The sequence below is a fragment of the Microplitis demolitor genome, chromosome 7 (genome assembly GCF_026212275.2).
Source record: "Microplitis demolitor isolate Queensland-Clemson2020A chromosome 7, iyMicDemo2.1a, whole genome shotgun sequence".
In the NCBI taxonomy this organism is placed as follows: domain Eukaryota; kingdom Metazoa; phylum Arthropoda; class Insecta; order Hymenoptera; family Braconidae; genus Microplitis; species Microplitis demolitor.
This window is the reverse complement of record NC_068551.1, coordinates 3,991,834-4,017,995: the sequence shown is the minus strand read 5'-3', so window position 1 is coordinate 4,017,995 and position 26,162 is coordinate 3,991,834. Positions and strand designations below refer to the sequence as shown.

General features: G+C 28.3%; 2 protein-coding genes and 1 long non-coding RNA gene across 5 annotated transcripts in view; 2 read left to right on the top strand and 1 right to left on the bottom strand.

Annotated features, from left to right (window-relative positions):
- The window catches only part of LOC103577064 (protein split ends), an 84,029-nt gene extending 63,872 nt beyond the window's left edge, over positions 1 to 20,157 (bottom strand). For all 3 annotated transcript variants that reach the window (XM_008557558.3, XM_053740579.1, XM_008557559.3), the window contains exon 1: positions 18,778 to 20,157. In XM_008557558.3, coding sequence (XP_008555780.1) covers positions 18,778 to 18,860 — 83 coding nt within the window. In that variant the 5' untranslated portion in view covers positions 18,861 to 20,157. The remainder of the gene's footprint in view (positions 1 to 18,777) is intronic.
- LOC128668207 (uncharacterized) lies at positions 15,032 to 16,025 on the top strand. The gene is made up of 3 exons (XR_008403967.1): positions 15,032 to 15,109; positions 15,215 to 15,538; positions 15,608 to 16,025. It is a non-coding gene; the product is annotated as an uncharacterized LOC128668207 (long non-coding RNA).
- A 2,043-nt stretch (positions 20,158 to 22,200) lies between the features above and the next one.
- Positions 22,201 to 26,106, top strand: LOC103577088 (dynein regulatory complex protein 1). The gene is made up of 9 exons (XM_053740456.1): positions 22,201 to 22,422; positions 22,578 to 22,686; positions 22,764 to 23,114; positions 23,341 to 23,738; positions 23,898 to 24,114; positions 24,194 to 24,320; positions 24,850 to 25,061; positions 25,138 to 25,854; positions 26,053 to 26,106. Exons 1-9 carry the CDS (start codon positions 22,307 to 22,309, stop codon positions 26,104 to 26,106), a joined length of 2,301 nt encoding a protein of 766 aa, XP_053596431.1. The 5' UTR covers positions 22,201 to 22,306.
- Positions 26,107 to 26,162: the final 56 nt, after the last annotated feature.

The window sequence follows — 26,162 nt, the reverse complement described above, 5'->3', positions numbered from 1 at the left end:
TTATAAACTTGAGTTCAAAAATAAACTTTCAAATGAACTATAGACTTGATTGGAAAAAAAAATTAATGATAAAAAAATTTAATAATAATTATAAATTTATTATTTATATAAATTTAAATCCGTGCAATAACCTTGCATCAAATATCCATATACAGTAACACAAATTTATTTTTCAGTCACGCTATTTCATGTCCTATAAAAATTGCCAATTTGATTATTTACGCAATTATATTATTTTACCATCAATCATCAAGTTCTTTTGCAAAAAAAAAAAAAAAGTTAATAAATAAAATGAATGCTGCGAATTTCTGAGTCATTGGAAATTTAAAAAATAAATAATTGCATTAAAAATAATAATAAATAAAATATAATAAATTGTTTTTTTAAAATATTTCTGCGGCCATTGATCGCACTCTTGTCTCTCACCATCAGAGATACAAATATATGTATATATATTTATATATATATACATATATATACCCGAGGCTAAAGCGTGTCACGGTCAGCTGGTAGTGGCGCACGTTCGCGGTGAACAACGACGACAGCTAAACGTTTCGATGTGTACAGTATGTAGAGAGAAAACGCGAATGAAGACTAACAGAGACAGAAATAAAGACAAATGTATGTACAAATCTTCTATGTCTATAGCTCAATAATTTAGCTATTTATACTGTCAGCTATCAGTGATCGATATAATGAAAAAAAATTAATAGAGCTGTCGTATCCACAAATTACTTAAATCAATAAAAGATCAAAAATTTCGATAATGGTTGTAGTAATTTTAATTTAAAATATAATTTAAAAATTCAATATGGATGTAAAAAAATATATATAATCACGAATGACTGCTCATTTTTTTTTAGCAGTGCGAGACACGTTTAACCTTTGAAAGTCACTTGACAGTACAGAGAGCAGAGAGTGTAGTCTAGTGTGTAGGGAACAAGAACCTCGTCTGTACTGAAAAAGAGAAGCTTCACTATATAACACTTGAAGAGTGCAAAAGTGTTAAGGGAGGATAAGAGCATACGTAGACGCACAGACAGCGAAATTAAATAAAATGGAAGTCGTCCTGATACGAGATATTCAAAAAAAAAAGTCCCTGGGAATTTTAAATAAAAATGTTTTTGTAAGAAATGCGAATAATTCAAAATTAGGACTATTGATTTTGGAAAAAGAAACGAAAATTGTTGTGGAAATTTTTGATAACATCATATGTGAGTTAAGATATTTTGAATTTGAATTTGAATTGGAACTCGAATAAAATAATTCGAAGACATAGGGATGATTCAATTTGAATTTCTGATCAAATATTAAGATTAGATTCGAATACTATTCACACACCCTAACTATGTATTTATATATTTATGTATGGAAGTATCGAGGGAACTAGAAAATTAAATAAAGATGTGAATAGTTATGAATATTTATTGGACTAGCGACATTATGTGAGATTATGCCGCTGATGTCTTTGCTCTTTCCGCATCATTTGGTATTTTACGGATGAGGTCAAAATGTTAAAATTCATAAGATTCGGTTTCATTTATTATAGTAGTAGATATTTTAACGTCAAATTACATTCCTCGGGTAAAAATATTTCACCGAAAATAGTAACGTTAACCGAAATAATACCGAAGCCATAGAATTTCATTCTAAGAGGTCTAAATTTGGTCAAAATCATGCTGAAGTCGTAGAATTTCATTAGAACAGACCGAAAATTGGTTGAAAACATACCGAAATTTTATTATTCTTAATAAATAAGTCAAAAATAGTCTAACTATAAACTTATCAGCCAATTTCCGATCTATCAGCCATTTTTCAGCTTAACTAGTTTTTGGCCCTGTGTTCTACTTGGACTTCAGGTCAGCCACTTTTCGGCCAATGAAAAATTTCATTATTATTTGGTTTGAAATTTTTTTACCCAGGTTACGTGTATGCTGTACAAAATTTTGCGCAGTAAATGTGGAGTATATGATTTTTTTTTAATTAAATCCTCTCAGAGTGGAATTTACTTTGAAAAATTTATCTTAACATTAAAACTCTGGATTCAAATAGATGTGGATTTATATGAAATCAACTTTACTCCTAAATGACTACGCTAAAAAAATTCAAATTTACTCCTGATTTTTTACAATCTATTTTTTTTTTTTGACAATATATAATAATAATAATATGCTAGAGCAGTTGTGTTTTGTGTATTCAAGAGTTTCATGAATATAACTAATAAAGGCTGATATATTAAAAGATGATGTCACTGAACTAGACTTTACCTTTACTTATATTATACTAGACTTTACTGAAATAGTTAACCTAAAAAATAAAAAAAAAGGTGCGATCTTTCTTAAGACACTGCAAGTAAATAAAAGAAAAGAAAAGAAACAAACAGGAAACAGAACGTGACTTTTTGCGAACTTAATACATTTGTATAAATGAATGGTGGAAAAAAAAAACGAACCGTATGTATAAAAGAATAATGTTTAGTAAGAAGAATGAGAAGAAGAAATAGGAGTAGAATAAGAATAAGAATGATTTAATGACATCGTAAAAATTAATAATGAATGAAATAATGAAACATTGGCCGGATGACTACAAGCTTTGCCGGATATATTTTTGAAGATATTACTTTATTTAAAATATAAGTAAGATCACACGGAGTCGACGAACGACTTCCTCCTTTTTTATGTTTAATTTTTTTGGAATTCGTAATTGCTAAATATATACGCAGGCGGTCTATGATCTTGTGATCATGAGTAGTTTGGATTTTTATTACAGACCTTTAGTTTTTAAATAATTTTAAAAAATCATTTATTTTGCGCAAAAAATATCAGGATTTTTTATTGTTGTATAGAAAACAAATTTAAATAAAAAATTCAGTTCATTGTATGCAGCTGTCAGGTGTAATTTTTTTGTTCTCGGTTTATTAAAATATCTCACGCTGGGATGTTACAATGTGACGACTACGCGTTCTCGCGTCTTGAATAAAATTTATATATATATATCTACTATAATATTATTAAAAACAAATAAAAACTATTGCTTTAGATGAACGAGTATAATAACGATGACGCAACAACGTACAATGACGACAACAAAGTTGACGACACACAAGTGTCAACCGGGAATGAAATCTCGTTAAAAATATTTCACAAGATCTTAATCACACTCGAAAATTCGCATGCATAATTTTTTTTTTAAATTTATTTTCTACCCTCGTCTATTGTATCTGTTGTGTACCACCTTGATAACTTTATCTACTTTGTATCCTCTGCATTTTATACGGATTTTATATTATACTTAAACACACATAGTATATTTAAGCTCGAGAAAAATGTTTTTTTCAATTCTCGTCAATTTTCTGCACAGCAGCAGAAAAAAAAGTTTAACAAATAAAAACCTAAGGCCGAGGTCACTTGATTTTTATAACACAGGTAAAATAAAATTTTATTGAGCTTAAGAATTCCTTAACTTTCTTTTTTTTTTTTGCATTCCATAAAAACAAATTTCCGAAGCTTGGTCTTGTATATATAGATATATTCCGATCCAATATCCTAATTCTCGTGAAATTTTAGCTCCAGGGTAAAGCGTGGGATCAGTAAGGGTGAGAGCGAGCATAAAAGAGTAAGAGAGAGAAAGAATAAAATAAAATGAGAGGAAGTGAGAAAGAAAAATGGGAATGTAGAAAGGAAAGCAAGGCCGGTGGTTCCTCTTGTGAGGGAATAATGGCAAAAGGGGTTGCAATAGCTCGTGACGCAGTACCAGTAGGGGATACCCCGGTTTCCTCCAGTTTCCCTATAACTATAGATACATATATATATCTATATAAAATATAGATATATACAGCACACAACTATAGATGTTAGCGCCGACTCATGGTTCTACTCCCCACTTGGTGGACTGGGATATCCCGTGAGCCCTGGTTGGTGTTGTCTCTTTTCATCATCACCAGAGGACGAGCCCTTCCTTGCTTCTATTCTGTTCTATTCCATTCCATTCCATTCCATTCCACTCCACTCTCTTTCTCTCTCTCCCTGTATATACATATGCACATACATATATACACCCCAGTACACACAGAACCGTCCAATCCTCTTTCCCCACTCATATAACGACATCTACAACTACGAAGCTGGGTTAGCCCTCTACCCGTCGTGTGTGCGTTCAGTTTCTATTCCCCTCAATTCCCTGTGCCGGCAACGTTGCCGGATGTTACATAATAGTCGACCGAGCGAGGTTGCCGGATTTCGATTAAATGTGTGGTGTTGCCAAGTCGACACTCCATACTCTACACTATATCGCACAGTGCTCCGATCTTATTCTACTGGGTTTGCTACTGTACACACAGAACACACTAACGTATATACAGAATGTCTGCCTATATTCACTACCATACCGAAATTCACCAACTATGTTCCTATTTTACTATTTCGTAGTGCATGTACACCAAAACTATACTAGACTACACAGCATTGGTGTTGTATTACATGAGATACGAGTACAAGTAATGAGAAACGAGCAATAATCAGTCTAGTTTATTCTAGACGTTCAATTAAATATATCTATTGATATATATATATATATATATATATATATATATATATATATATATATATATATATATATATATATATATATATATATATATATATATATATATATATATATATATGAATGTGTATGCGAATGTCGTTCAACGTCATTCAATCATTAATTGCAAATTCTGTTTAATTTAATTTCATTAAATAATTTGACATTTCAGCGAATGAGTAAATGACTCCCATGAAAAAAATTTATAAAAAAAAATGTATGTTAAAATATATATATTTTTAGTAAAAAAAAATATATTGTTAATATTATGATATGTATATATAAAAATATTTTTATACTTATATTTTTTATAAATTCTATGATTTATATATATATATATATATATATATATATATATATATATATATATATATATATATATATATATATATATATATAAAATATACGAAAATCGGCTAAAAGTTATTAAAAATATATTTTATATATAATTTTAACATATATTTTTTTAATAGAAGAATATATTTTATACATCAACTATTTAAATTATTTATTTATTAATATATAATTCATATTTATGTAAATGATTAAAAACTTTTCCCTTTATTTCGTTTTATCAGACACCAGTCATATTATTCATCCTCAGGGTCTCGTAATTATGTATCTTACATCCGAATTTTATTTAAAATTATTCTGAGTCTGATAAAAAAAAAAAAAATAATTTAAATAATAATAATAATTTAATTTTGTCATTAGATTTATATTAAGTCATTAATGAACAATTTTTTTCAAAATTTAATATATGTACATATGTATTGAGAATTATAAAATATACTGACATAAGAATTAAATGAAACTATTTATAATTTTTAATGCATATAACTTTGTTTTAAATATGTGAGTCGAGTGTACATGTATTAGTATCATTATATATTAAGATAAGAGAGGTTAAAGGTTTTTAGAACGATTGTTAAGCCGATATCAACGATCAGAAAGCGATAACAAATTATTACTGGCTCATTATAGTAAAAGTAACGTGTAATTTATGTCAATTAAATAGTGGGAGCAACCTGCAGTACGTGACTGTTCGAGTATCGCTACCAAATTTATGAAATATGATTAAAATTCAAATGTTTATTAAATTTTTATCAACAAACTCAAATAATTTGTAAATTTTAATTAAAAACTTCATTTGAGCCAAAGAAATCGTATATTTAAATATGAAAAATTAAATATTAATTCGCGGGAGAAAAATTCAAAATTTCATTAATTTAGTTGCACTAAATAAATTATTTATATGTAATCAAGAAATGGTAATTAATGTCAATATTTAACTTACAGATATTTAATATTTATCAATGACATTCAAAAAATTTTTAAATACTCCAAAATCCAATGGCTTTAATTTATGATTATTTTTTTAAATTATTTAAAATTAAAATTTAAAATAGATCTAGTTGTTTTTATACTTTACATATACATGCAGTAGCGATAAAATTTGAGCGCCTAATTCAAAATTTGATTTCTTTACTTCAAATAAATTATTATAATAACTAAAAACCTGCAGTGACTACGTGACTGTCCAAATATCACTACCAAATTTATGATACACAAAAAAAAAATTTCTTGGCGCCAAATTTAAATATATTTTAAATGATATAGATAATTTTATTTATTTCGAGTTGGTAATAAAGAAGAGTTAAACCATGGAAAGGCACAAATTCAAGTTAAAACCTTCACAACGATACCAATTTTAACAACATTAATTAATTGTATCATAGAGATATGGTTGGAACAAAATTTTTTTTATTCTCTTAATACACAGTTGAAAATTTTGTGTTCTCGTCTATAAAAATTAAATGGTTAAAAATTTTGTGTCAATTATTTGACTTTATCAAGTGTGAATTTAATTAAAGTTGAATGTGTTATCTGATCTCAACAATTTTTGAACCCGTATTATTGATCGGCACAAGTACAATATGTTAAATTAACACAAAAAATTAAGTGGACCATTTGGGACATGTGATTTGTGTTGAATTTAATACAAATTTTTCAACTGTGATAATCTAGATCATCATCTACACTTAAAAAAAAAAAAACCGTAATAAACATAACAAAAGTTAAATTTTTTAAAAACCAAAAAAAAATTTGTGAAATGTAAATTAAATATAATTTTTTTGTTTGTAAATTCGTCAGAGAATTGAATAAGTGAGAATTGACTGAAACAAGACAGGAATTAGGGCGAGACATTAACGGCAAAGAAGCAATTTTAAAGTATGAGGACATGAGGTATGACAAAGACTTGAGAAAAAGGTGTAACGTGACACAATTAGGTCGAGGTAGGGACCCTATATTTCGATTCCTACCCCCCTCTACCGTTTTTTATATGCATACATATACAGATATAAATATATACATTATTTTCTTTCTCTCAGTTAATCTCTCACTTTTTTTTTCAGCACATACTCATCCGTCATCTCTCTCACTCTTTTATTTATTTATTTTTATGGTTCGTTTTTTATTCCTCTGGCTCTCTTTCTCTTTTACATTAGTCGGCTCTAAAATTCCCCCCGCGTACACATGAGAGGGTGAGGCCTTGAAAGGCACAAAAACAAGCGTTCAAACTGGCCCCGAGATACTCAACTGATGCGACGTTGCCAGTTCTCTTTTTCCTGGGCCTCTTTATTATTATACCTCTATATATATTGTATGAAACATTTAAAAAAAAAAAAAATAATAATAATAAAACCCAGGCCTACAGCGAGGTCCAGCAATAAAAATTATTTTGTATAAATTTTCCCTTAAATTACCATTTTTTAAATTTTCAAACTGTTGTCTAATATTCAAATATTACATAAATTATACACCAAATAAAATAAAAATGTTTAAAACATGAGTTTGATAAATTACCGATGACCAATGATAATTGAATCAAAATAAAAGCAATAGCCAACTTAACAAGAATAGTAAATGTATGACGACATTGACGGTAAATGTAAATACAAATCGTGCATCCTCAATATAATTTAAAACCATCAACTACTACAACTAACCGCGAGATTCAAATGATTATTAAGTAGTACGTACTGTATACAGTTAGTATACATATATATATATATATATATATATATATATATATATATATATATATGAAATATTAAATATCGTATACATATAAAAGTAGATAGAGGTGTATATATTTAAAGGAATGAACGAGTAAGAGATATAGAAACAGGTGTCTCGAGTTCTGCGACTTGAGTAGCGAGTTTGCGACACGTCGAGGCGAACAGCCTTGTCGGGAATACACAAACTAAACGCCCAAGGCGGAAAAGTACGTGGGAAGTCGGTGGTAGTTGCAGCACAATGTAAGACTCTTCAAGATTAAAGACCACATTGCAAAATGTTCATTACAATGTGTATTAATCATTCAATTCACACTAATGATTATTTATCATATTTAAAAAAAAAAAAATAATAATTACATACATACATATGAATTTTTAAACATGTACACCTGGAATGAAATATTAGCAATCAATCATAAAAAAAGAAGTAAAGTTTAAAATTGTTTTACAAGCAGCCACGCAACTTTTATTCATTATTCATTCATTTCATACATAACAATAGTACATTGATACTTTGTTGCGGTTATTATCATCCCCTATATACAAAGTATGTAAAAAACATATGTAGATACAATGCAAGGGATAGCCAATGACGCGCGATAAGTTAAAAATTCAACAGTATTATTATCAAACTATTTTTCAACGACCAAGACCGCGGCTTGTTAACATAAAGACCATGAAACAAGTAAACCAATGGAAATAAGTATATTATCATATAAGTATACATCACATCCACAGAAACTTTTATAAAAAAAGTTTGCTGTAATTTATTTTTTTTTACACATTCGAGTTTTGTATCGATGTACTCCCATATGTACTGTATATATTTTTAATGTGTGTAGTATAGACATGACTACATTCTAGATGTTTATATGTATATATATATATATATATATATATATAAAGTCAAGTGACTTGAGAATAATAATAAGAATAAGAAGAAGACTACGACGCAAGAAGAAACCCGTTCGTGGCCGAGAAACACGAAGAGGGTCTTGAGAAAATGAGGCGACCATTTTTTTTACTATATATATATATATATAATTTTTTGTGTCCCTCCTTATGTACTGGACGTCATTGCGGTCGACTTTCGGACTTTTGAAACAAGTAGACTGGTTTTTATGTTATATTATGTGTATGCATCGTCATGGGATATAATAAACATTAATAAGGAGGGTCGATATTTTCGATAGGGCTCATATAACCTCGAAGAAGCTCCACAGAATCGACAAAGTATCAACTACTGTATATTGTATGTACTGAACTATAGTTTAATGTGATGTAATGTATACTTTACTGTGCGATACATATAACACACGGTGAAAGTTTTCGATGCGACACACGAGAAAGCCATACCATGGTGCAACAACCCTGCACTTGGTAAAACCCTCTTTTAAATGCATTGTTTATACATTTACATACGAGTATTATTATCATTGTTATCGTATTTACTACTGAGTAATTAAATGCCAATAGTATCGCACTTATACTGATGCACTTTGAATACTACATATATGTTATAATATATAATGATGATGAGCTTTTGGTAATTTACATTACAAGAGTCTAGTTTGTGTAAGTGTGTTTGCATTATATTAGATTACATTACTTTAGATTAATGTACCTACGTATTTGTACTTTAACATTATTCCGTGGACACGAGTTAAAAGTTTGGGTGTTCACGTTGAGTAAGCTAACATCCCATACCATTATTGTCTCTAAAGTAATTATATATATAGTAAAGTGTGTTGTGTAGTGTGACTTTAAGGCATAGTTGGTGTAATTATATTGGTGAGTAAGATACCGCAAAACCTAGAGAGCCGCATTATGTCACCATGTGTTATAAGTTTATACTGCTACGGGTACACTACTATATATATGTATATATGTATATATAATGCAACTGACGGTGGTTTCACTCACACGATATTTTCCTCTATGTTATCGCCAGCAACGGTTTAAACGTCAGACCTTTATATTATTAGTTTGTTTTATAACGGTTTGTTTTTTTTTTTTATTTTTATATATAATAGTGTGCAAGTTTTATGACATTTGAAATTATGTCAAAAAAAAGTTATTTTAAAATTACATTGAAACTTTTAATTTAATTGATTTTATCATTCTGCAGTCATGTAATGAAATTTGTAATGATTTATTTGTATAAATTTATAAGGAAAAATTTATTGGGGCGGGTAAAAATTTTTTGCGGCAAAAAATATTTTTTTTTTTGTGTGGAATTTAACTTCAATTTTCTACTTGACGTTTTAAAAATTTGAATTTTGTTGCAGAATTTACAGAAAACTTTGAAATTTAATTTCAAAATTCTATTAATTCTTGGAGTGTACGAATATATATTTGGTTACAAAGTTTAATAAAAAAATATATTATCAATTTATATAATTATAAAGCAAAATTTAATTACTCTAAAAGCTCAAGTAAATTAAATTTACGTGGACGTCTTGGATTTTATTTTTTAAATAAAATTCAAATTTAATTAAATACAGGCGGTTTTCATTTTACTTCAAAAAAATAAATATAATAAACTCACTATATGATAATTAATTATTTAATATAACGTAAATTAAATTTAATAAAATTTCAAATATTAAACATGAAGAAAAAAAAAATTTCTCATTAATGTCAATATAATTATAATTATGTATGTAGAAATAAATATTTAATAAAATTATAAAATTGACTACGTTAATTCTCTTAATTAAAACAAATTTAAAATTACTAAATAAATAAAAGTGTAGACAGAAAAAAAAACTATTGCCGCAAGAATTTTTGTTTCACCTCAAAAAATTTTTGTTTTCAATTTAAAATCCAAAAAATTTCCTTGAAGCAAGTAAACATTTTTTTGCACCAAAAACTCCTTTTTTTTGTATACATATATTTTACATACATATGTGGTAATACAACATATACAAAGTAGTAAAAAATAAGAATAATTTTGTGATAAAACAATGACAAGAGTAAATATTGTATTAAGAAACGTTGAGAAAACAATTTTCAAATAGTGAAAACAATAATCCAGAGACTGTTTCTTTATCGCACATCATACATCCATATAAAACATCATCTCGTCATTAAGATTTATGTACATACTACCAGCGAACCAACAACAACAACAAAATGCATACAAACTCTCATCATATACCAACTTTACATCATGGAGTTTTCTCACAAAAGGGTACTTTTCACACGAGGCGTGGCACCACTCGTGAGGAAATTCTACGAGAATCATCATTTGTCGTATCTCACTTTTTCTCATAACTTTATCTTCTCAACTGCCTCTCATATACATACACATATGCATATGCATCACCATAAGTAACAGTGAGAATATACACAAGGGGAATTAGTAACGGATTGAACAAGACTCGCTTGCACTTACGTAGGATACAGAATACAACGATACAGGAGTAAAAAATAAAACGAAGACAGAAAATGTCAAAAAAAAAAAAAAAAAAAAAAAAAAAAAAACAACAACAAAAAAGCTAGAGCTGCAGTAGTGAGTAGCTCGTTGGCTCGACATACGCGCACCACCGAGCATCATCGAGACACAAGTGCATCTTCTCTTCACGTCCGGCATTCTATACTTTTTCGCTATATACTGATATGATGTTCTCTCAAGTTTTATGCTACCCATACTAGTTTACAGTCTATGTTGCTATATATATATATATAAATATATATACATATATATAACGAATAGAAACTACGAACAGAGCAAGTACCTAACCCAAGAACCAAGCGCCAGTTTCCACGACGATTGCCATATATACGGATGCATTCGCGCGAACACGTACGACGACAACGACAACTACCTTTGTACATATATATATATATATATATATATATATATATATATATATATATATATATATATATATATATATATATGTCAGTATAGTTGTATAGTAAGAAAGAATAGAATAGAGTACAGTAGAGAAGACAGTTTCTCGGTACAGCACATCGTGAAAGAGCGAAATAAAGCATCGAAGTACTTGTGCTGCCGTTGCTACTTGCCTGCTGCTGCTGCTACTGCTGATGTACTTTACTTGGACAAGAGTACTGAGATGAAGAGAAAGAGAATAAAACAGCGTTTCCAAGAGTGTAGGAGTTCCCTACATATATATATGAGTAAAGATCTAGTCCCAAGTACATGCGGCAACGTTGCATAGAGCAATTGTACCAACCAGTCTCTTTTATTTATATTACCTTTATATACTTCTGTAACATTACATTCTCTTTACTTATTACATATACAAGTGATATATAAAAAAAAATGTAATGTAAATCCTTACATTACATCAACTTGATAGACATTTACGTTAATACGACACACTTTGAAAATATTTTTAATTTTTACTTTAGAATTTGAATTTATCAACAAACTTTTGACTATCGGAGTTTAAATTTTCATAATTTACATTTCAAGACTTTATGTGAAACGAAACTTTTTTATGTACACGTACATATATATTTATGTATTCTATATTACGTTTTGAGAATTCATTAGTAAAGTTTCTTACGTTATAATAATTTGAATAAATTCAAACAATTATGTGTCGACAATACACTAAATTTTTACAAGTTTTAAATTTGACTTTCATTAAAAAATAAAAAAATATTTTTCATTTATTTATCTTTTACGATATTTAAATTCGAATTACTTTGGTTTAAACATACACGTGTAGATAAAAAATTAATACCTCAAAATGTCAACTTTGCATACTATTTACCTGGGTCGAAAAATTTGATCTGTTTTAAATCAAAGAAAAACTTTTATTTCTATTTAATTTAACTTTTTATTTTTATTTAATTAACATGTAAAATTTAATTGAGTTTTGGCCATACTTGTATTTTAAAATTTGAATCAATAATTTTGTCTAGTTTTGGTCGCTTCTAAATTAAAATTAGACTTTTTCTTCCTATTAATTTTTTATTCTGTTTTCAATCTTCTGTAGATCAAAACTGCTTAAAAATTTTTTTTTAAATTTAAACACAGACCAATTAGTTCATATACAGTCTACTTAAAATAGAATTAGATCAAATTTTTTGACCCGAGTACAGAAAAAAAAAAAAATTTCTTAGCGCAAGAAAAATTTTTTATTATGAATTGAAAAAAAAAATTTTCATAGCACTAGAAAAAAAAATTATTTGCGCAAAGAAATCCTTGTTTTTCTGTGTACTTGTTTTTTTTTTTTTTTTTTTTTTTTTAATTCCTTATATACATATTTTATATTTTATTTTTATTGACATTGCCGCAAGTCATATTACGTTTAATATGCGTTGTATGACGCCACCGACACTCTGTCGCCAACCAACGGACACCTCCCCGGAAAAATATTTGATCACAAAGGTGTTCTCAACCATTATTTTTTTTTTACTACCATAATAATGATAATAATAAATATATTTATATGTGAATGATATCATGGGAATTCCAAAACAAAACAAAAAAAAAAAAATCTACATTACTGCTTAGTAATTTATGCTAACAAGACATTTAATTTAATAGAGAACAGAGACAGTCAAAGCCAAGAAAATATAAAATAAAAAAATCTACAATGATTACATTCTCTAGACACAAGAGACAAGTGGAAGTGTCTTATAATGTTAAAAATAGAAATTTGTCGTGGTAACATCCAAGTTCATGGATAAGAGACAATCTGAGAAAACTGGACAGCTTTATTACACCAACAGAGGATGTGATGTTTAAAATAGCTGCTACTCTTCATGAGATAAGAGTAAAGGCAACAAAAATTTCAACCTACGTACAACTTTAATATATATTTATATATAATAATAAATTTAAAAAAAAAAAATTTTCAGGTAAAATGTCCACGTAATAAATAAATTAAATTTACTGAGTGTATGATCAATAGATAAATGAAAATGATTTTTTAATTACAAGTTACACAGTGTGTAATGATTAACTTGAATTTTAAACGTTTAAATATACTAGAGTATATCGATCATGACACTACACACGGGTAATATGCCCTTTACCTTCGTCGCTCCCGAAGGGCAGCTTTTACAACGCAATTAACTTCTCTTTCTCTTTATCATCATCAGCATGTATGTACATATTACATATCTATGTATATATATATATATATATATATATATATATATATATATATATATATATATATATATATATATATATATATATATATATATATATATATATATATATATATATATATATATATATATATATATATATATATATATATATATAACGATAGTCATAGGTTGATTGTAAATGTACAGTACGTAACAACATACAACAATCACCAAGATCATCTTTATAATCATCACAATCTCTCAGTGTCTACTCGTCACGAATATACAATTTTATATAATATATTTTTTAACATTATACGTATTTTTATATATTTTTCCCTCACAATTCTTTTATTTCGAGCGTCCTCACAAAAATACAAAAGATTACTTACTCAGCGGCAAAGAAAGAAAAAGATAAAAAAAAATTGAAAAGAATAAAACCGTTGAGATGACCTTCTTCATCACTTACCACGAAGTTGTAAAATATTTTAGAGCATGTTTTTTTCTTAACTCGGTGAAAGCCAAAGCTATTTATATTTTTACAATTATAAATATATAACTAGTAAAAAAAATAAAAAAAATTCAAATGGCTGAAAATGCGTGACATGCGTCAATAGGTTTTGGAAGATTGACGTCGAGGGCGAGACTCACGAAATACACATAAAAATTTATACATATATTTATATATTCCGTCCTTATATATACGTATACTAAACATTTCATACTACATACTACACTTTATAGTAGTGTAGTATCAGAGTAAAAGATATTCAGCATAGTGAAAAGAAGCCTACATATATATATATATATATATATATATATATATATATATAAATATATATATATATACTGTACGGATGGGAGACGAACGAGTAACTCCCAGAGGGAGAAATGGAAGAGACGAAGAAGCGCAGAACGGCGACGTTGGACGATGGGGGCAGGCGAGAATACAGAGGCCATGAGGTGGAAGGGGCCCAAGATAGGGGACGTAAAAGAGAGAGAGAAAGAGAGATAGAGTTTCAGAGCAAGAGCAAGAGAGATAAAGATAGCAGACCACGCGCGATCAATATACCAAAATACGCCGGCAAGCCGCGACACACACACCCGAATGGGCGCGCACGGACGCACGTACACGCGCGTTATAAGCGGGCGGGGGCGCGCGCGCACCAGCACACCAGTAGCCACGCATACAGGAAGTATCGTCAAAACGTACCACCCGATATAAATAAATATATGTATACAAAGCAACATATATTATATATGTATGCACGTTAAAGTATGTACGAGAAAATAAGTACACGTCATACTGCGTTATGTTCTTCACTTTTATATCTTACCGCCATTATTTGCAATAAATTATTCTTCAAGTAATTTTAAAAATTTTTTTTATGCTACCATAATTGTAATGTCATAAATGTCTTGTGACTTGACCTATTGTAAAATTAAACGGTTATTTATATTTTATATTTTAGAATTATATCAAAGTCAGCAGTCTATAAAATATATTCGAAGGATAAATATAAAGTTTAAGTAGAGTACGGTGATGTGATGCATAATTAAATTAGAGTGAGATGATTTAGCAAGTGATGATTTTACTTTAGTAATAAGATCCAAGAGCGATGCCCCGAAGGCCCCGATCATGTCGAGGTGAACTGAGGACAGATAATAAAATGAGAGAAGGAAAAGAGTAGGCGCGATCTGATGTTTAAGCTTTATTTCGATGCCGGGGTCACGGCTTACACGACTCAACTTTACCTACCGCCATTTTGAACACGATAATTTAAGATGCTACTATAGTTTGTATCCTACTTTTATATATTATATATGATATAATATGATAATAAATAATAATAATTTAATTTCAGGTATATATAAACTTTTCTATATACATATGTACTATATGTATACATTATTGTGTAAGTATAATAAGATAAATGAAATTGTAAGACTAGCGCAATGTGCTCGTCCATGAGTTTTCGCCCTCGTCGTCATATACGTCGAAACGACCGTTTAATATCGCCAGCTGGCACGTGAAGCGGCAATGTACTGTCTGGCATTGCAAACCTTGTCAGCCGTCCCTGCTGCACTCCTACTGCTATTGCTAGTGATATTGGTATATGCCATGCTACACATAACACATAACACAACTGTACTCCTGCAGCAAGTTTACTTGGACTCAGCCAGAATTTATCCTATTCTAAATAATGCAATAGTACATCTACATAATTGAGTAGCCTGACAACTGTTCCATTTCTCTACGCTCTTTTAAATATTTAACCGAAAAAATCCATAATTATTAAACAGTAATTGACTTGGAAGATTAATGTCAACGAAAACGTCAGGAGTGTGAGTGTAACTGACAGTTGTAAATTTTTTTTTAATTTTTAAATAAGTGAAGGAAATAAAAATAGAATAAAATGAAAAAATGCGCATTTATAGAATTTTATAATGAGCATGTGCATTTTGTTTATTATTATATTTTTAATTGTTTAATTTGCTTATTTGTAATTTTAAATTTGTCTTATTTCTGCTACATTCTTGCTCAGGAAAATGATAATAATTTTTGGACTTTTTTAAAAATAATAAATTATAAAAAAAAAAAATTTGGAAAAATTGCAACTGTAGTTTTTTAAATTTTCTACATGTGCATGTTTTTAGTTTTTGTTTTTTTTTTGTAATTTATTTGCTGAAAAAAAAAAATCCGAAAATTACTCATTGTCTAGTAACTTCAGAATCATCTCATGAAAACGTATAATTATAGGAAAAAAAAAAAAACGTAGATAGAAAAAGAAGATTTCCTCGTGTAAGAAAAATTTTTCATTATAAAGTGAAAAATAAAAAAAAACTTCTTAGGACTAGATATAATTTTAGGAGCAAGAAAATTTAAGTGTGAATGTAGCAGACAGACAAATTTAAAATTATAAATAGAGTAAATAATTTAAAAAATAATATTTAAAAAAATGCACTTATTAATTTTCAAATTTTTTAAATGCAAATTTTTTTTTAATTTTATTTTATCAATTATTTACTCTATTTATTAATAAGTTAAAATTTTTCTGATGTCTGCAACATTTACACTTATGAAAATTTTCATGAAAGCGAGTAAAAATTTTTATGAAATGAAAACAAAAAATTTCTTCGAACAAAATAATTTTTTTGCACAAGAACATTTTTGTTTTAAAATTATGTACAGCAAAAAATTTCTTAGGGCAAGTAAAAATTTTTTGCTTCGAAATCCTATTTTTCTGTGTACGATAACAATAATTGTCAAAATTTTTCCAGATAAATCTGTGAAAATCCAGTTTTCTTGATAAGCTACCGCTGATCAAAATTAAGCTCAACCAATAACAATGAATCCCTTGTTTAATTAAAAGAATAACTGATATTTAGGGTTGGTTTATTGTCAAAATCTCACAAGCACTTTTCTACGAAAATAAAAAAATTACATGACTGCCACAGTAGAGATGATTCCTTTTTCTGATCTTATCTTCTTTATCCACATAAAATAAGATAAAAAAGAAAATAAATAAAGATGACCGAACAACCCTTCTCACATTTAATTAAGATCTGAATTAACTTTTATTCTAGGGGAAAATGTGAACAATGATTTCTAAATGAATCAGAGATTCAGCAAAGCTTTTTTTTTTTCTCTTCAATCATAAAACCAATGAATTTCTAACATTAATCAGAAAAAAAGTGCATCGACTTTACAGTTAATGAAAAAATGAAATGTAATAAAAATTCCTAAATAAATTACTAAAATAAAATAAATAAATATATGAAAAGTAGATCCTCAAGTTGAGTGACACTGAATCGTGTCACCGTTAGAGTTCTGTCTCTTTCTTTCCTTTGGAGCAAAACTCATTCTCTCACTTGCACTCACACAAACCTCTCTCTGTCTCACTCCCACCAATGGGTTACACTCAACAGTATTCGTAAATTTCGTATATCCCGAGAATCAATATAGATAGGATATTGGCAGTGAATACAACCAACGTACTACCGTAATCCCAATGAAAAAAAAATACCACAAGAAAAATAATAAAACTAACGTACTCAAGTTTAATATAAATGCCTGATATATGAATAGATGATATTGTAATATTTAAGTTATAGGCAGACGTGTATATATTTATCCACAGTACAGCTACAGAGTATGTAGTATGTACGTTATCAAGTATGGTGGGTATCCTCAAGTTGAGTCGCACTGTCGAACAATAACTTGGTGCCGCCGCGAGCTCTCAAAATGGCTGTCCTCTGCTATTATTACTTTGGAAAAAAACAAACGACGAGAGGCGCGCGCCGGGGTGTTCTCTTCACGCTACAAGGAGAGACAAGAGACAAGAGATGAGAGAGTAAAAGAGAAAAAATAAAATGTATATATAAAGAAGAGGATACAAAACAGTATCCAAGGCTCTGGTGTCGATTTATACTGCCGAGGATTATTCTCTCAACTCTCTAGCTTATAAAACTTTAGCCTACAGCCAACTTGTAAGTTACATTTTTACATCACTATATATCTACTATATATTTACTTAAATATTTTTATTACTATTTTTCCTACTATTTACTTTACTATTTCTCTTTAATAGATCGATTCAATTCTAGGCAAAGATGGATAGAGTTTTAGTTTGGGGTGACAATTCCTGCTACCAAATAAATTTACTCCCTTTGTATCTACGCCTATACAAATATATTTTATTTTTGAATAATAGAACGCCGGAGTAATTCATTGGCATATGGACATGTCCATATATTTCTTGATAAATAATTAAATTTCATTAAACCTTTCCTCGTTTTTTTTCTCTTTTCTGCTATCAGGGCGTTTCCCTCAACGCACTTTTCTAGATTTTATTTTTTAAATAAAAAATATTCCCGGGTAAATTTGAAAACAAGTCATCTGACTAGACGACTATTAAATTTCTATAATGACTAGACAAATTTTCTAGTGTTTTGATAAGTGATACTTAAAGTGAAATGTTATTGCAAGTTAAAATAAATATAAAATACAATAATATTGTATGAAAAAACTCACCGTTTGAAATGCTCTCTTATGCGATCCTCTCGGATGTTTTCCGGCAGATTTCCAACCCACAGGTGACGTGTCTCTCTAACCATTTTGCTCCGAACTCTTCATTTGGGATCGGATGTTGTGTTATCGTTTTGCGGCACTGTACAACGACACACAACTTCAAACCAATATATAAATCAATAAATATATTTGATTATATATATTTTCACAGGCACACTTTTTTCACCACAAATTTATTTTAAAAATAAAATTAAAAAATAATTAATAAAAACACACACTTCAAGTGGACAAGTGATTAAGGCTACAGACCATTAATATTTCACTTGCTCGTAACAAACACACGCGTTAACTTTTTTAATCGGGTTTTACTTTTATCTTGGTTTTAATTTTACGTACAAAGCACTGATAAAAAATGCTATTGGCAAAGCAAGAGAATAAAACTCTTATTCCATATAAATAAATTTATTTCTCTTTTATTTTCTCTGTATCACCACTAAGCAATCAATCAACACTGGTCACAATTAATCACTTGATGATGGTAAAAGGTGATGACCCCATAATAAAACGGGGCTGATTACCGTAGCTCTTGTTTAAAATTTTATATTTGTTATTATTATTATTAATATTGTAGGATAAATATTTGCAGTAAATCACAAAAATAATATTTAATAAAAAAACTAAATGATTAATAATGCGCTCGCGACAAAGTAGAACCGCGGTCGCATTTATTAAATAATTATCAACAAATAATAATAATAATATAAAGAAGAATACACCACTGATATTAGCAGCAGCATCAGCAATTTTAACAGTTGCTGAATGCCACATGGTACAATTTACACTCAAAATCTAATTAACCCCAATCTTATATCCCACACCACCATAATAATCATTATTATTATTATTATTATTATTATTATTATTATTATTATAAATCACCATTACCACAATTTATTACGTTCTAACCATAAAAAACACTTTGTAACCCCGTATTCCAATTTTAAATAATAATTAATCACTTTACTTTTTTTTTTAATAATAATCATTTAACCAAAACAAATTTAAATATTTGAAACACTTGTGATTAATTCCTTGTTTCACATAAATCACTACTTCACAATCTCCATTTTCACTTTTTATTTTTTGAATTTATTTTTTTATATTTCTTCATTATTATTAATTTTAAATAAAACTCGTATACACTTTATATATATTAATTAATTAATTAATAAAATAATTATAATAATAATAATTTATAAATTTAAATTACTGATATATATCGAGTATTATTGTAGTAATAATAATAAGTATAATATGTGTATACAGTTTAACAACCGCTCTTTTAATTTGAACATGTACGCGGACGGAGCTAAGTTCGCTCCTTCTCACTGCACTACACTACACGAAGTGACGTCACCGTGGCGGGCTCGCAATGTGGCTCGCTGGCCAACTCTATTCTACATGTTAGTAGGGATATGTAGGGGCACGGAACGAGTCTACCTCGAGAGGCGGCTCACGATCACGATCTGTCGTCCCCGCCGGGAGGTATATTCACCGTGGTGGGGTGAAATGCTTTTGATCCTATGTATTATCTATATATATTTACATGTATATATATAAATATATGTGTGTGTGTGTTTAGGTGGGTAAAGAAGGCACGGAGGTAGGGAGAAGCTAAAGCTAACTCAGTGGAATTGAAGCAAGGACATGTGGGGTAAGAGGGTGGTATGGCGCGGGATTCAAAAGGAGGGATAACGGGTCGAACGAGCTAACCCAACCCCCGCACCGCGGCCTAAACCCAGGCCATTTTATTTTTTTTTCTTTTATTCACGGCTTCGTCTCTCTTATAACAATATACATATATATGTGTGTGTTCGTATGTATAGATATATATATTTATATGCTGATCTTCTATATACTGAAGTTGTATCTACAGCAGAACCGGGTATTTGTTGTATTGTAATTTCTTTTATTCGGAATTAAAACTTGGGTAATATGGTGAAGGATTAAATATTTGTGAGACGATACTGCCCTTGTCTTTGTCTGTGAAATAAATTTTTAATTTTAATTATTTATTCGCTTTATTAAGAATTTTAGAGTTAAAGATTCGAAACGTTTGATAATGGCGCTCACGCAGACGCTGTACGAAGAGTTTATCTTGTTATTACTTGTCTGGATTATGTTACTATAAACATTTCTGAGGATTATGTTTTTATGTATTTAATTACTTTTTTTTTTATTTATATATATATATATGTATATATGTAGGTAGGACGGGTGTAATTATTTTTTGACTGAACTGGATTAAGTTTATGACGTAACGGATTATTGAGAATTTTTTTTTAAGTATTTGTTTTGTCGGGTGGATATTATCTGTGAAAGGTCAAATGTTTGTTATCAGTTATTTGTAATATTTGTTTCAATTGTTTTTATTCGATAGGTTATCGATTGTTTTTTCTTTTTTTTTTCTATTGTTTTTTGTTTGTTGTTTTTTAAATACTTTTTGATAACAAAAAATATTACTTTTGGATGGTTCAGTAATGGCTGACTCGCGACGCCATTTTGTAGAACGCTTTCGTTTATTTTGTGGCGGCATCTGGTTTGTGCTTTTTTAAATGGACTGAAGATGGCGCGTTTATCAGTCAATTTATTTTACCGCGTAAATGAACATTTTTTAAATATTTTGAATAAATTTTTATGGAATCTGTATTTAATAAATTAAATTTTTCACAATTTAGCATCAGTTTTACAAACTGGGTTTATTTTTAATCTGAGTTTGAAATATTATTGCAAATATAAAAAAATTGCACTTGTAGTTTTTTTAATTTTCTACATGTGCATATTTTTTATTTTTTTATAAATTAAATTGTTGAGAAAAAATCCAAAAATTTTTAACTGCTAATTTCAAGATCATGGATAACTTTAGTATTATACTTATATATCTATATATTATTTATATATACTGGCAATATTAATTCAAACCTGAATAAAAATCAACCCAGTTTGAAAAACTAACCTTTATTTATTTGAATTTATTTCAGAAAAAAATAATATTTAAATAATAAACTAAAAATGTATTTCCAATAATTTTAATAAAACTTAAAAATAAAACAAGGAAGATTTTTTTTTGTTTCCTAATTCATTATTTATATTTTATATTGATAAATATTAAGATTTATTTAAATAAATATTTACTAAAATTATTATCTAGATATCTAATCTCTTTTATAAATTTGACTTTATCCAATAATTTATCAGTTTTACATGAATTTACATCTTAAATCTGCACAAATTGTCCATCATCAATATTAATAAAATGGTTTGATTTAGTTATATACATACATACCTTGGTTTCTAATGGCAACCAAATTTGTTTATGGTAAAGTAAATATAATTAGTAATTCCTTTCATGATCCTACATGCTCGTTCACTTAACAAGAATAATGTTTTTGTATTCATAAGAATTTAATTATTTATAATTAGCATTATTGTGTTTATAAATAACAAAACTAATATAATTATATATAAAGATATGGAAAGTAAATTAAATAATGAGTACAAAGAACCATCTGTCATGTCAAAAGATCCTGAGGAACGGATATTAGCGAGAAGAATGAGAATACAAAAGCGATTAGAAAGAATAAAAAAGTAAGTTTACATTATTTTAGTATTAATAATAATAAATAATTATATTTTATTTAGCGCCAATTTTTCAAACTGGGTTTATTTTCAATCCGGGTTTTAATTATTATTACTATAAGCCCTGCTTGAAAAACTGGCCCTTAATTATTTATTTTATTAAGACAAGATGATAAAGAAGATAAAGAGTTGGATACGAAAACTGAAACAGAAAAACAAATAGAAGCAAGTGCTGAGTTAATGCAAAAGTTAGTTGATGAAGGCGATGAAGTGGTAGGTTAATTAGAAATTTAATAATATATATAATTATTTAATATCATTAAAATAGTTGTATGTATATTTCAAATTAGATTTCAAATGTCAGAATAGCTAATGAAGCCCGTGAACTTCATCGGCAAGAACAAGATTTTGCGATTCGTAAAATTTTAGTTGAAAAACTTGAAAGTGAGCTTGCAGATTCGTTAAATAAATATGACGAAATAAATTCAAAGTGGTCGGAGTTATTGGATTCAAAAGATCCATTGGATATTTACGACGGTATTCAATCACAGAATAATAAATGTCAGCAAGTTTTGGCGCAAAAAGATGTTATTATTGCAGAATTAAAAAATGCACTTGAAAATGCTGATATTAAATTTTCCGATGATCTGAAAAATCAAGACGAAGATATCGATATATTAATCGATCGAATTGATACTCAAGTATTTTTTAATTTGTTATATTTTTTATAAATTTCTGATCGCGTTATAAAACAAGTTTAAATTTTTTTTTTCATTAAAATTTTATATCTAATTGAGTTTTCATGTTGAATTAACTTTAATTTATGCTGAATTTAAATAATTAATTGTTTCATAACGAGATCTAGCTCTGACGGAAAGTAATTATTGTCATAAGTAATTTAAATAAAATAATATTTTTTATATATAGATAAATATAATATGTAAAGCATATCGGCGTGAGTTAGTTTTAATAGAAGACGCATTAAAAAATGAACGAAGTAAAATATTGGAAGATGTGACTAAGAAATGGGATGCGTTGTATAAAGAACGTCAGGATAATGAGATCCGAAGTGTAGAACGTAGACGTGAAATAATGCGTGAATATGAAAATGAAATGAATCGTGTATTGATTGAACATCAAGAGCAGTATCGTGCACAAAAGATCTGGCTGGAAACCGAGTGTCAGAAGCTTCAACAGGATGTTGAAAATATGAAGGCGCTTTGTATGATTAATCTTGAAAAATTGAATTACAGTTATACTGTTCTTAAAAAACGTCAAGATGAAAATGCAATTATTAAAAATCAACAAAAACGACGAATCAATAAGTATTGTCACGTTTATTAATTATATTTATTTAGATATTATTAATTATTAATCAGCAAGCTGTAGCTTTACTGTTTCGACAATTTAAATTCTGATTTATACACAGAAAAAAAAGATTCTTTTATTAATATAAATTAATTAATCAATTAAAATTTGTTTAGACTTCAAGATATCGTCGCAGAATTAAAAAAAAATTATGCAGAATTGGAAAACTCAACGCGTTTAAAAATAGAAAAATTACAGGATCAAATTATTAAAACACAAAAAAGTATTGAAGAATTGCAATCTAAATCAAATCATTTTACTTACGTTAATGATAGACAATTTATGCAGATTTGGGAAATGAATACCCGTAACGCTGATAAATTATTGGATCAAGTAATATTAATTTTATATATATTATATTTGTTATAAAATTTAGATTCTAAAAATTAAAAAAAGAAATATTTAATTTAAGATTTTTAAAGTGGATAAAATTGTGTATGAACAAATGCTGGGATTAGAGTGGGAGCCACCCGAAGAGAGTCTTTTAAAAAAAGAAGATTTACCGTCATATCAAGAGGCCATGTGTATTATTAATAAAAGTAAATATTACAGAACTGAACTATCAATCTGTCACTCTATGTCTCTTGATTTTTCATGATACCAGCATCGAAATTTAAAGTTTCAGTTTCTCTACAGCCAATCGAAATAATCTAATTTCAGTCTAATGCCGCGAATGAACGCGTAAATTATGAATGTTTTCGTCAGCTGGCAGAAACAAACTTTTCGTCCCTTGGAAAGAAACAAATAATGTCTCTGCTCGCTGACTGAAGGCTTTCGCAATTTAAACTCTGATACTTGTCATTTAATAGTAATTTCAGAGCATTAATTTTATTTACGTAAATGACAGTTCTTACTGTGATTAAGTTTTATAAAAATTAGTGTCAATAATAAATAGTATTTATAGTTCCTGCTTAATTATAAATTGAAATTACTTGAAGAAGTTGGGAAACCAACGAAAGTTGTACAATAATTGGAAAAAACATGAAATAATAACAGTTGTTTATATCTTTGTAACTGTAATCAAATTTAAGTTTTTTTTAAACTTATAAAGAGTTGATGTACTTGCAGGTAATAATGAACAAGATTCCATGATCAAATTATGTCAGCTAAAAAAAGATACATCTCCCGAACGAGTAAATTTAGAGAGAAAATTATTAAATTATATAATGAAAATGATATCGGATCAAACTGGATTTCTGATTGAGGACAAAGTTCATGAGCTTTTGAAAATTCATACCCAAAAAGCTCAAGTCGTTATTAAACTCGATCATGTATTTCAAGTAATTTAATTATTATCATTAATTTTATTTAAATAAAATAAGTTTTAATTGAAATTATTAAATAATAAATTTACAGGCATTAAATATTACATCTGAAGAGCAAATTCATTTATTAATTAACTTTTTTTTGCCTTATTCCTACTGCTCCAGATGCTCAGAAGATAAAACCACTGAATTATCAGATGAATTAAATAAAGATTTGCTAATAGAAGAGTCAGTAGATAAAATAAATCTCGATGATACGACATCGATTATGGATGAAAAAACATTGCGATTAAAAGAAGAAATTTTAAAATCAATTTCATCCGAGGCTAAAAATGATAACAATCAAGATCCAGGGAAAGATGAACAAGAAGATATGGAATCAAAACACTTGAGTGATGTTACGAGTGTTGGTAAAAAAAGTGAATCAGAAGAAATGAAATTAACTTGCGATAAGGGCCACTTGTTGGAAATAAAATCTAAAAATGTTATAAAAGCTCTCCGTGAATTTGTGGAAAAATACAGTAGAGTAACCACACGTGGATTATCTGACAGCAAACAGGAAAAAGTTATTCCTGATAATAAAATAGTCTTGTCACGAAGTATTTCTGAGAAAGATATTATCGAGTACTGGCGACGTTATAGAGATATATTTTCAACGGATAGAGAAAAACTTTGGGATGCGCTGATGATTGGATTACAGAAATATCATGATATTTTGAAGGACCGACATAAATTGATGGGCGAAATTGAAGGAATACAGAGACAAAATTCTGAATTACGTCGATTGCTTGAGAGTTGCAAAGTAAAAGTAATTATTCATTTTTTTTAATAATTAAAAACATTCTTAGACAGTGGTCCCCATTTTTTAAAAATATTTTGACTTTCACCAGCGTATCAAAATTTTATTAATTAATTTTTAAAAAATTAAAGCATTAGTTAATATTTTTAAAAAGTGGCGGGGGCACTGTCTGAGAAATGAATAGAAATAAATGATTATATTTTTTAGCCTGATACTGGATCAATGCAACGGAAAGCAAAATCAGCCAATCGATTCAATTAAAATGTAACTAATTAATATATTATAAATTAAAATTAATAAAGTAAATAATTTTTGCA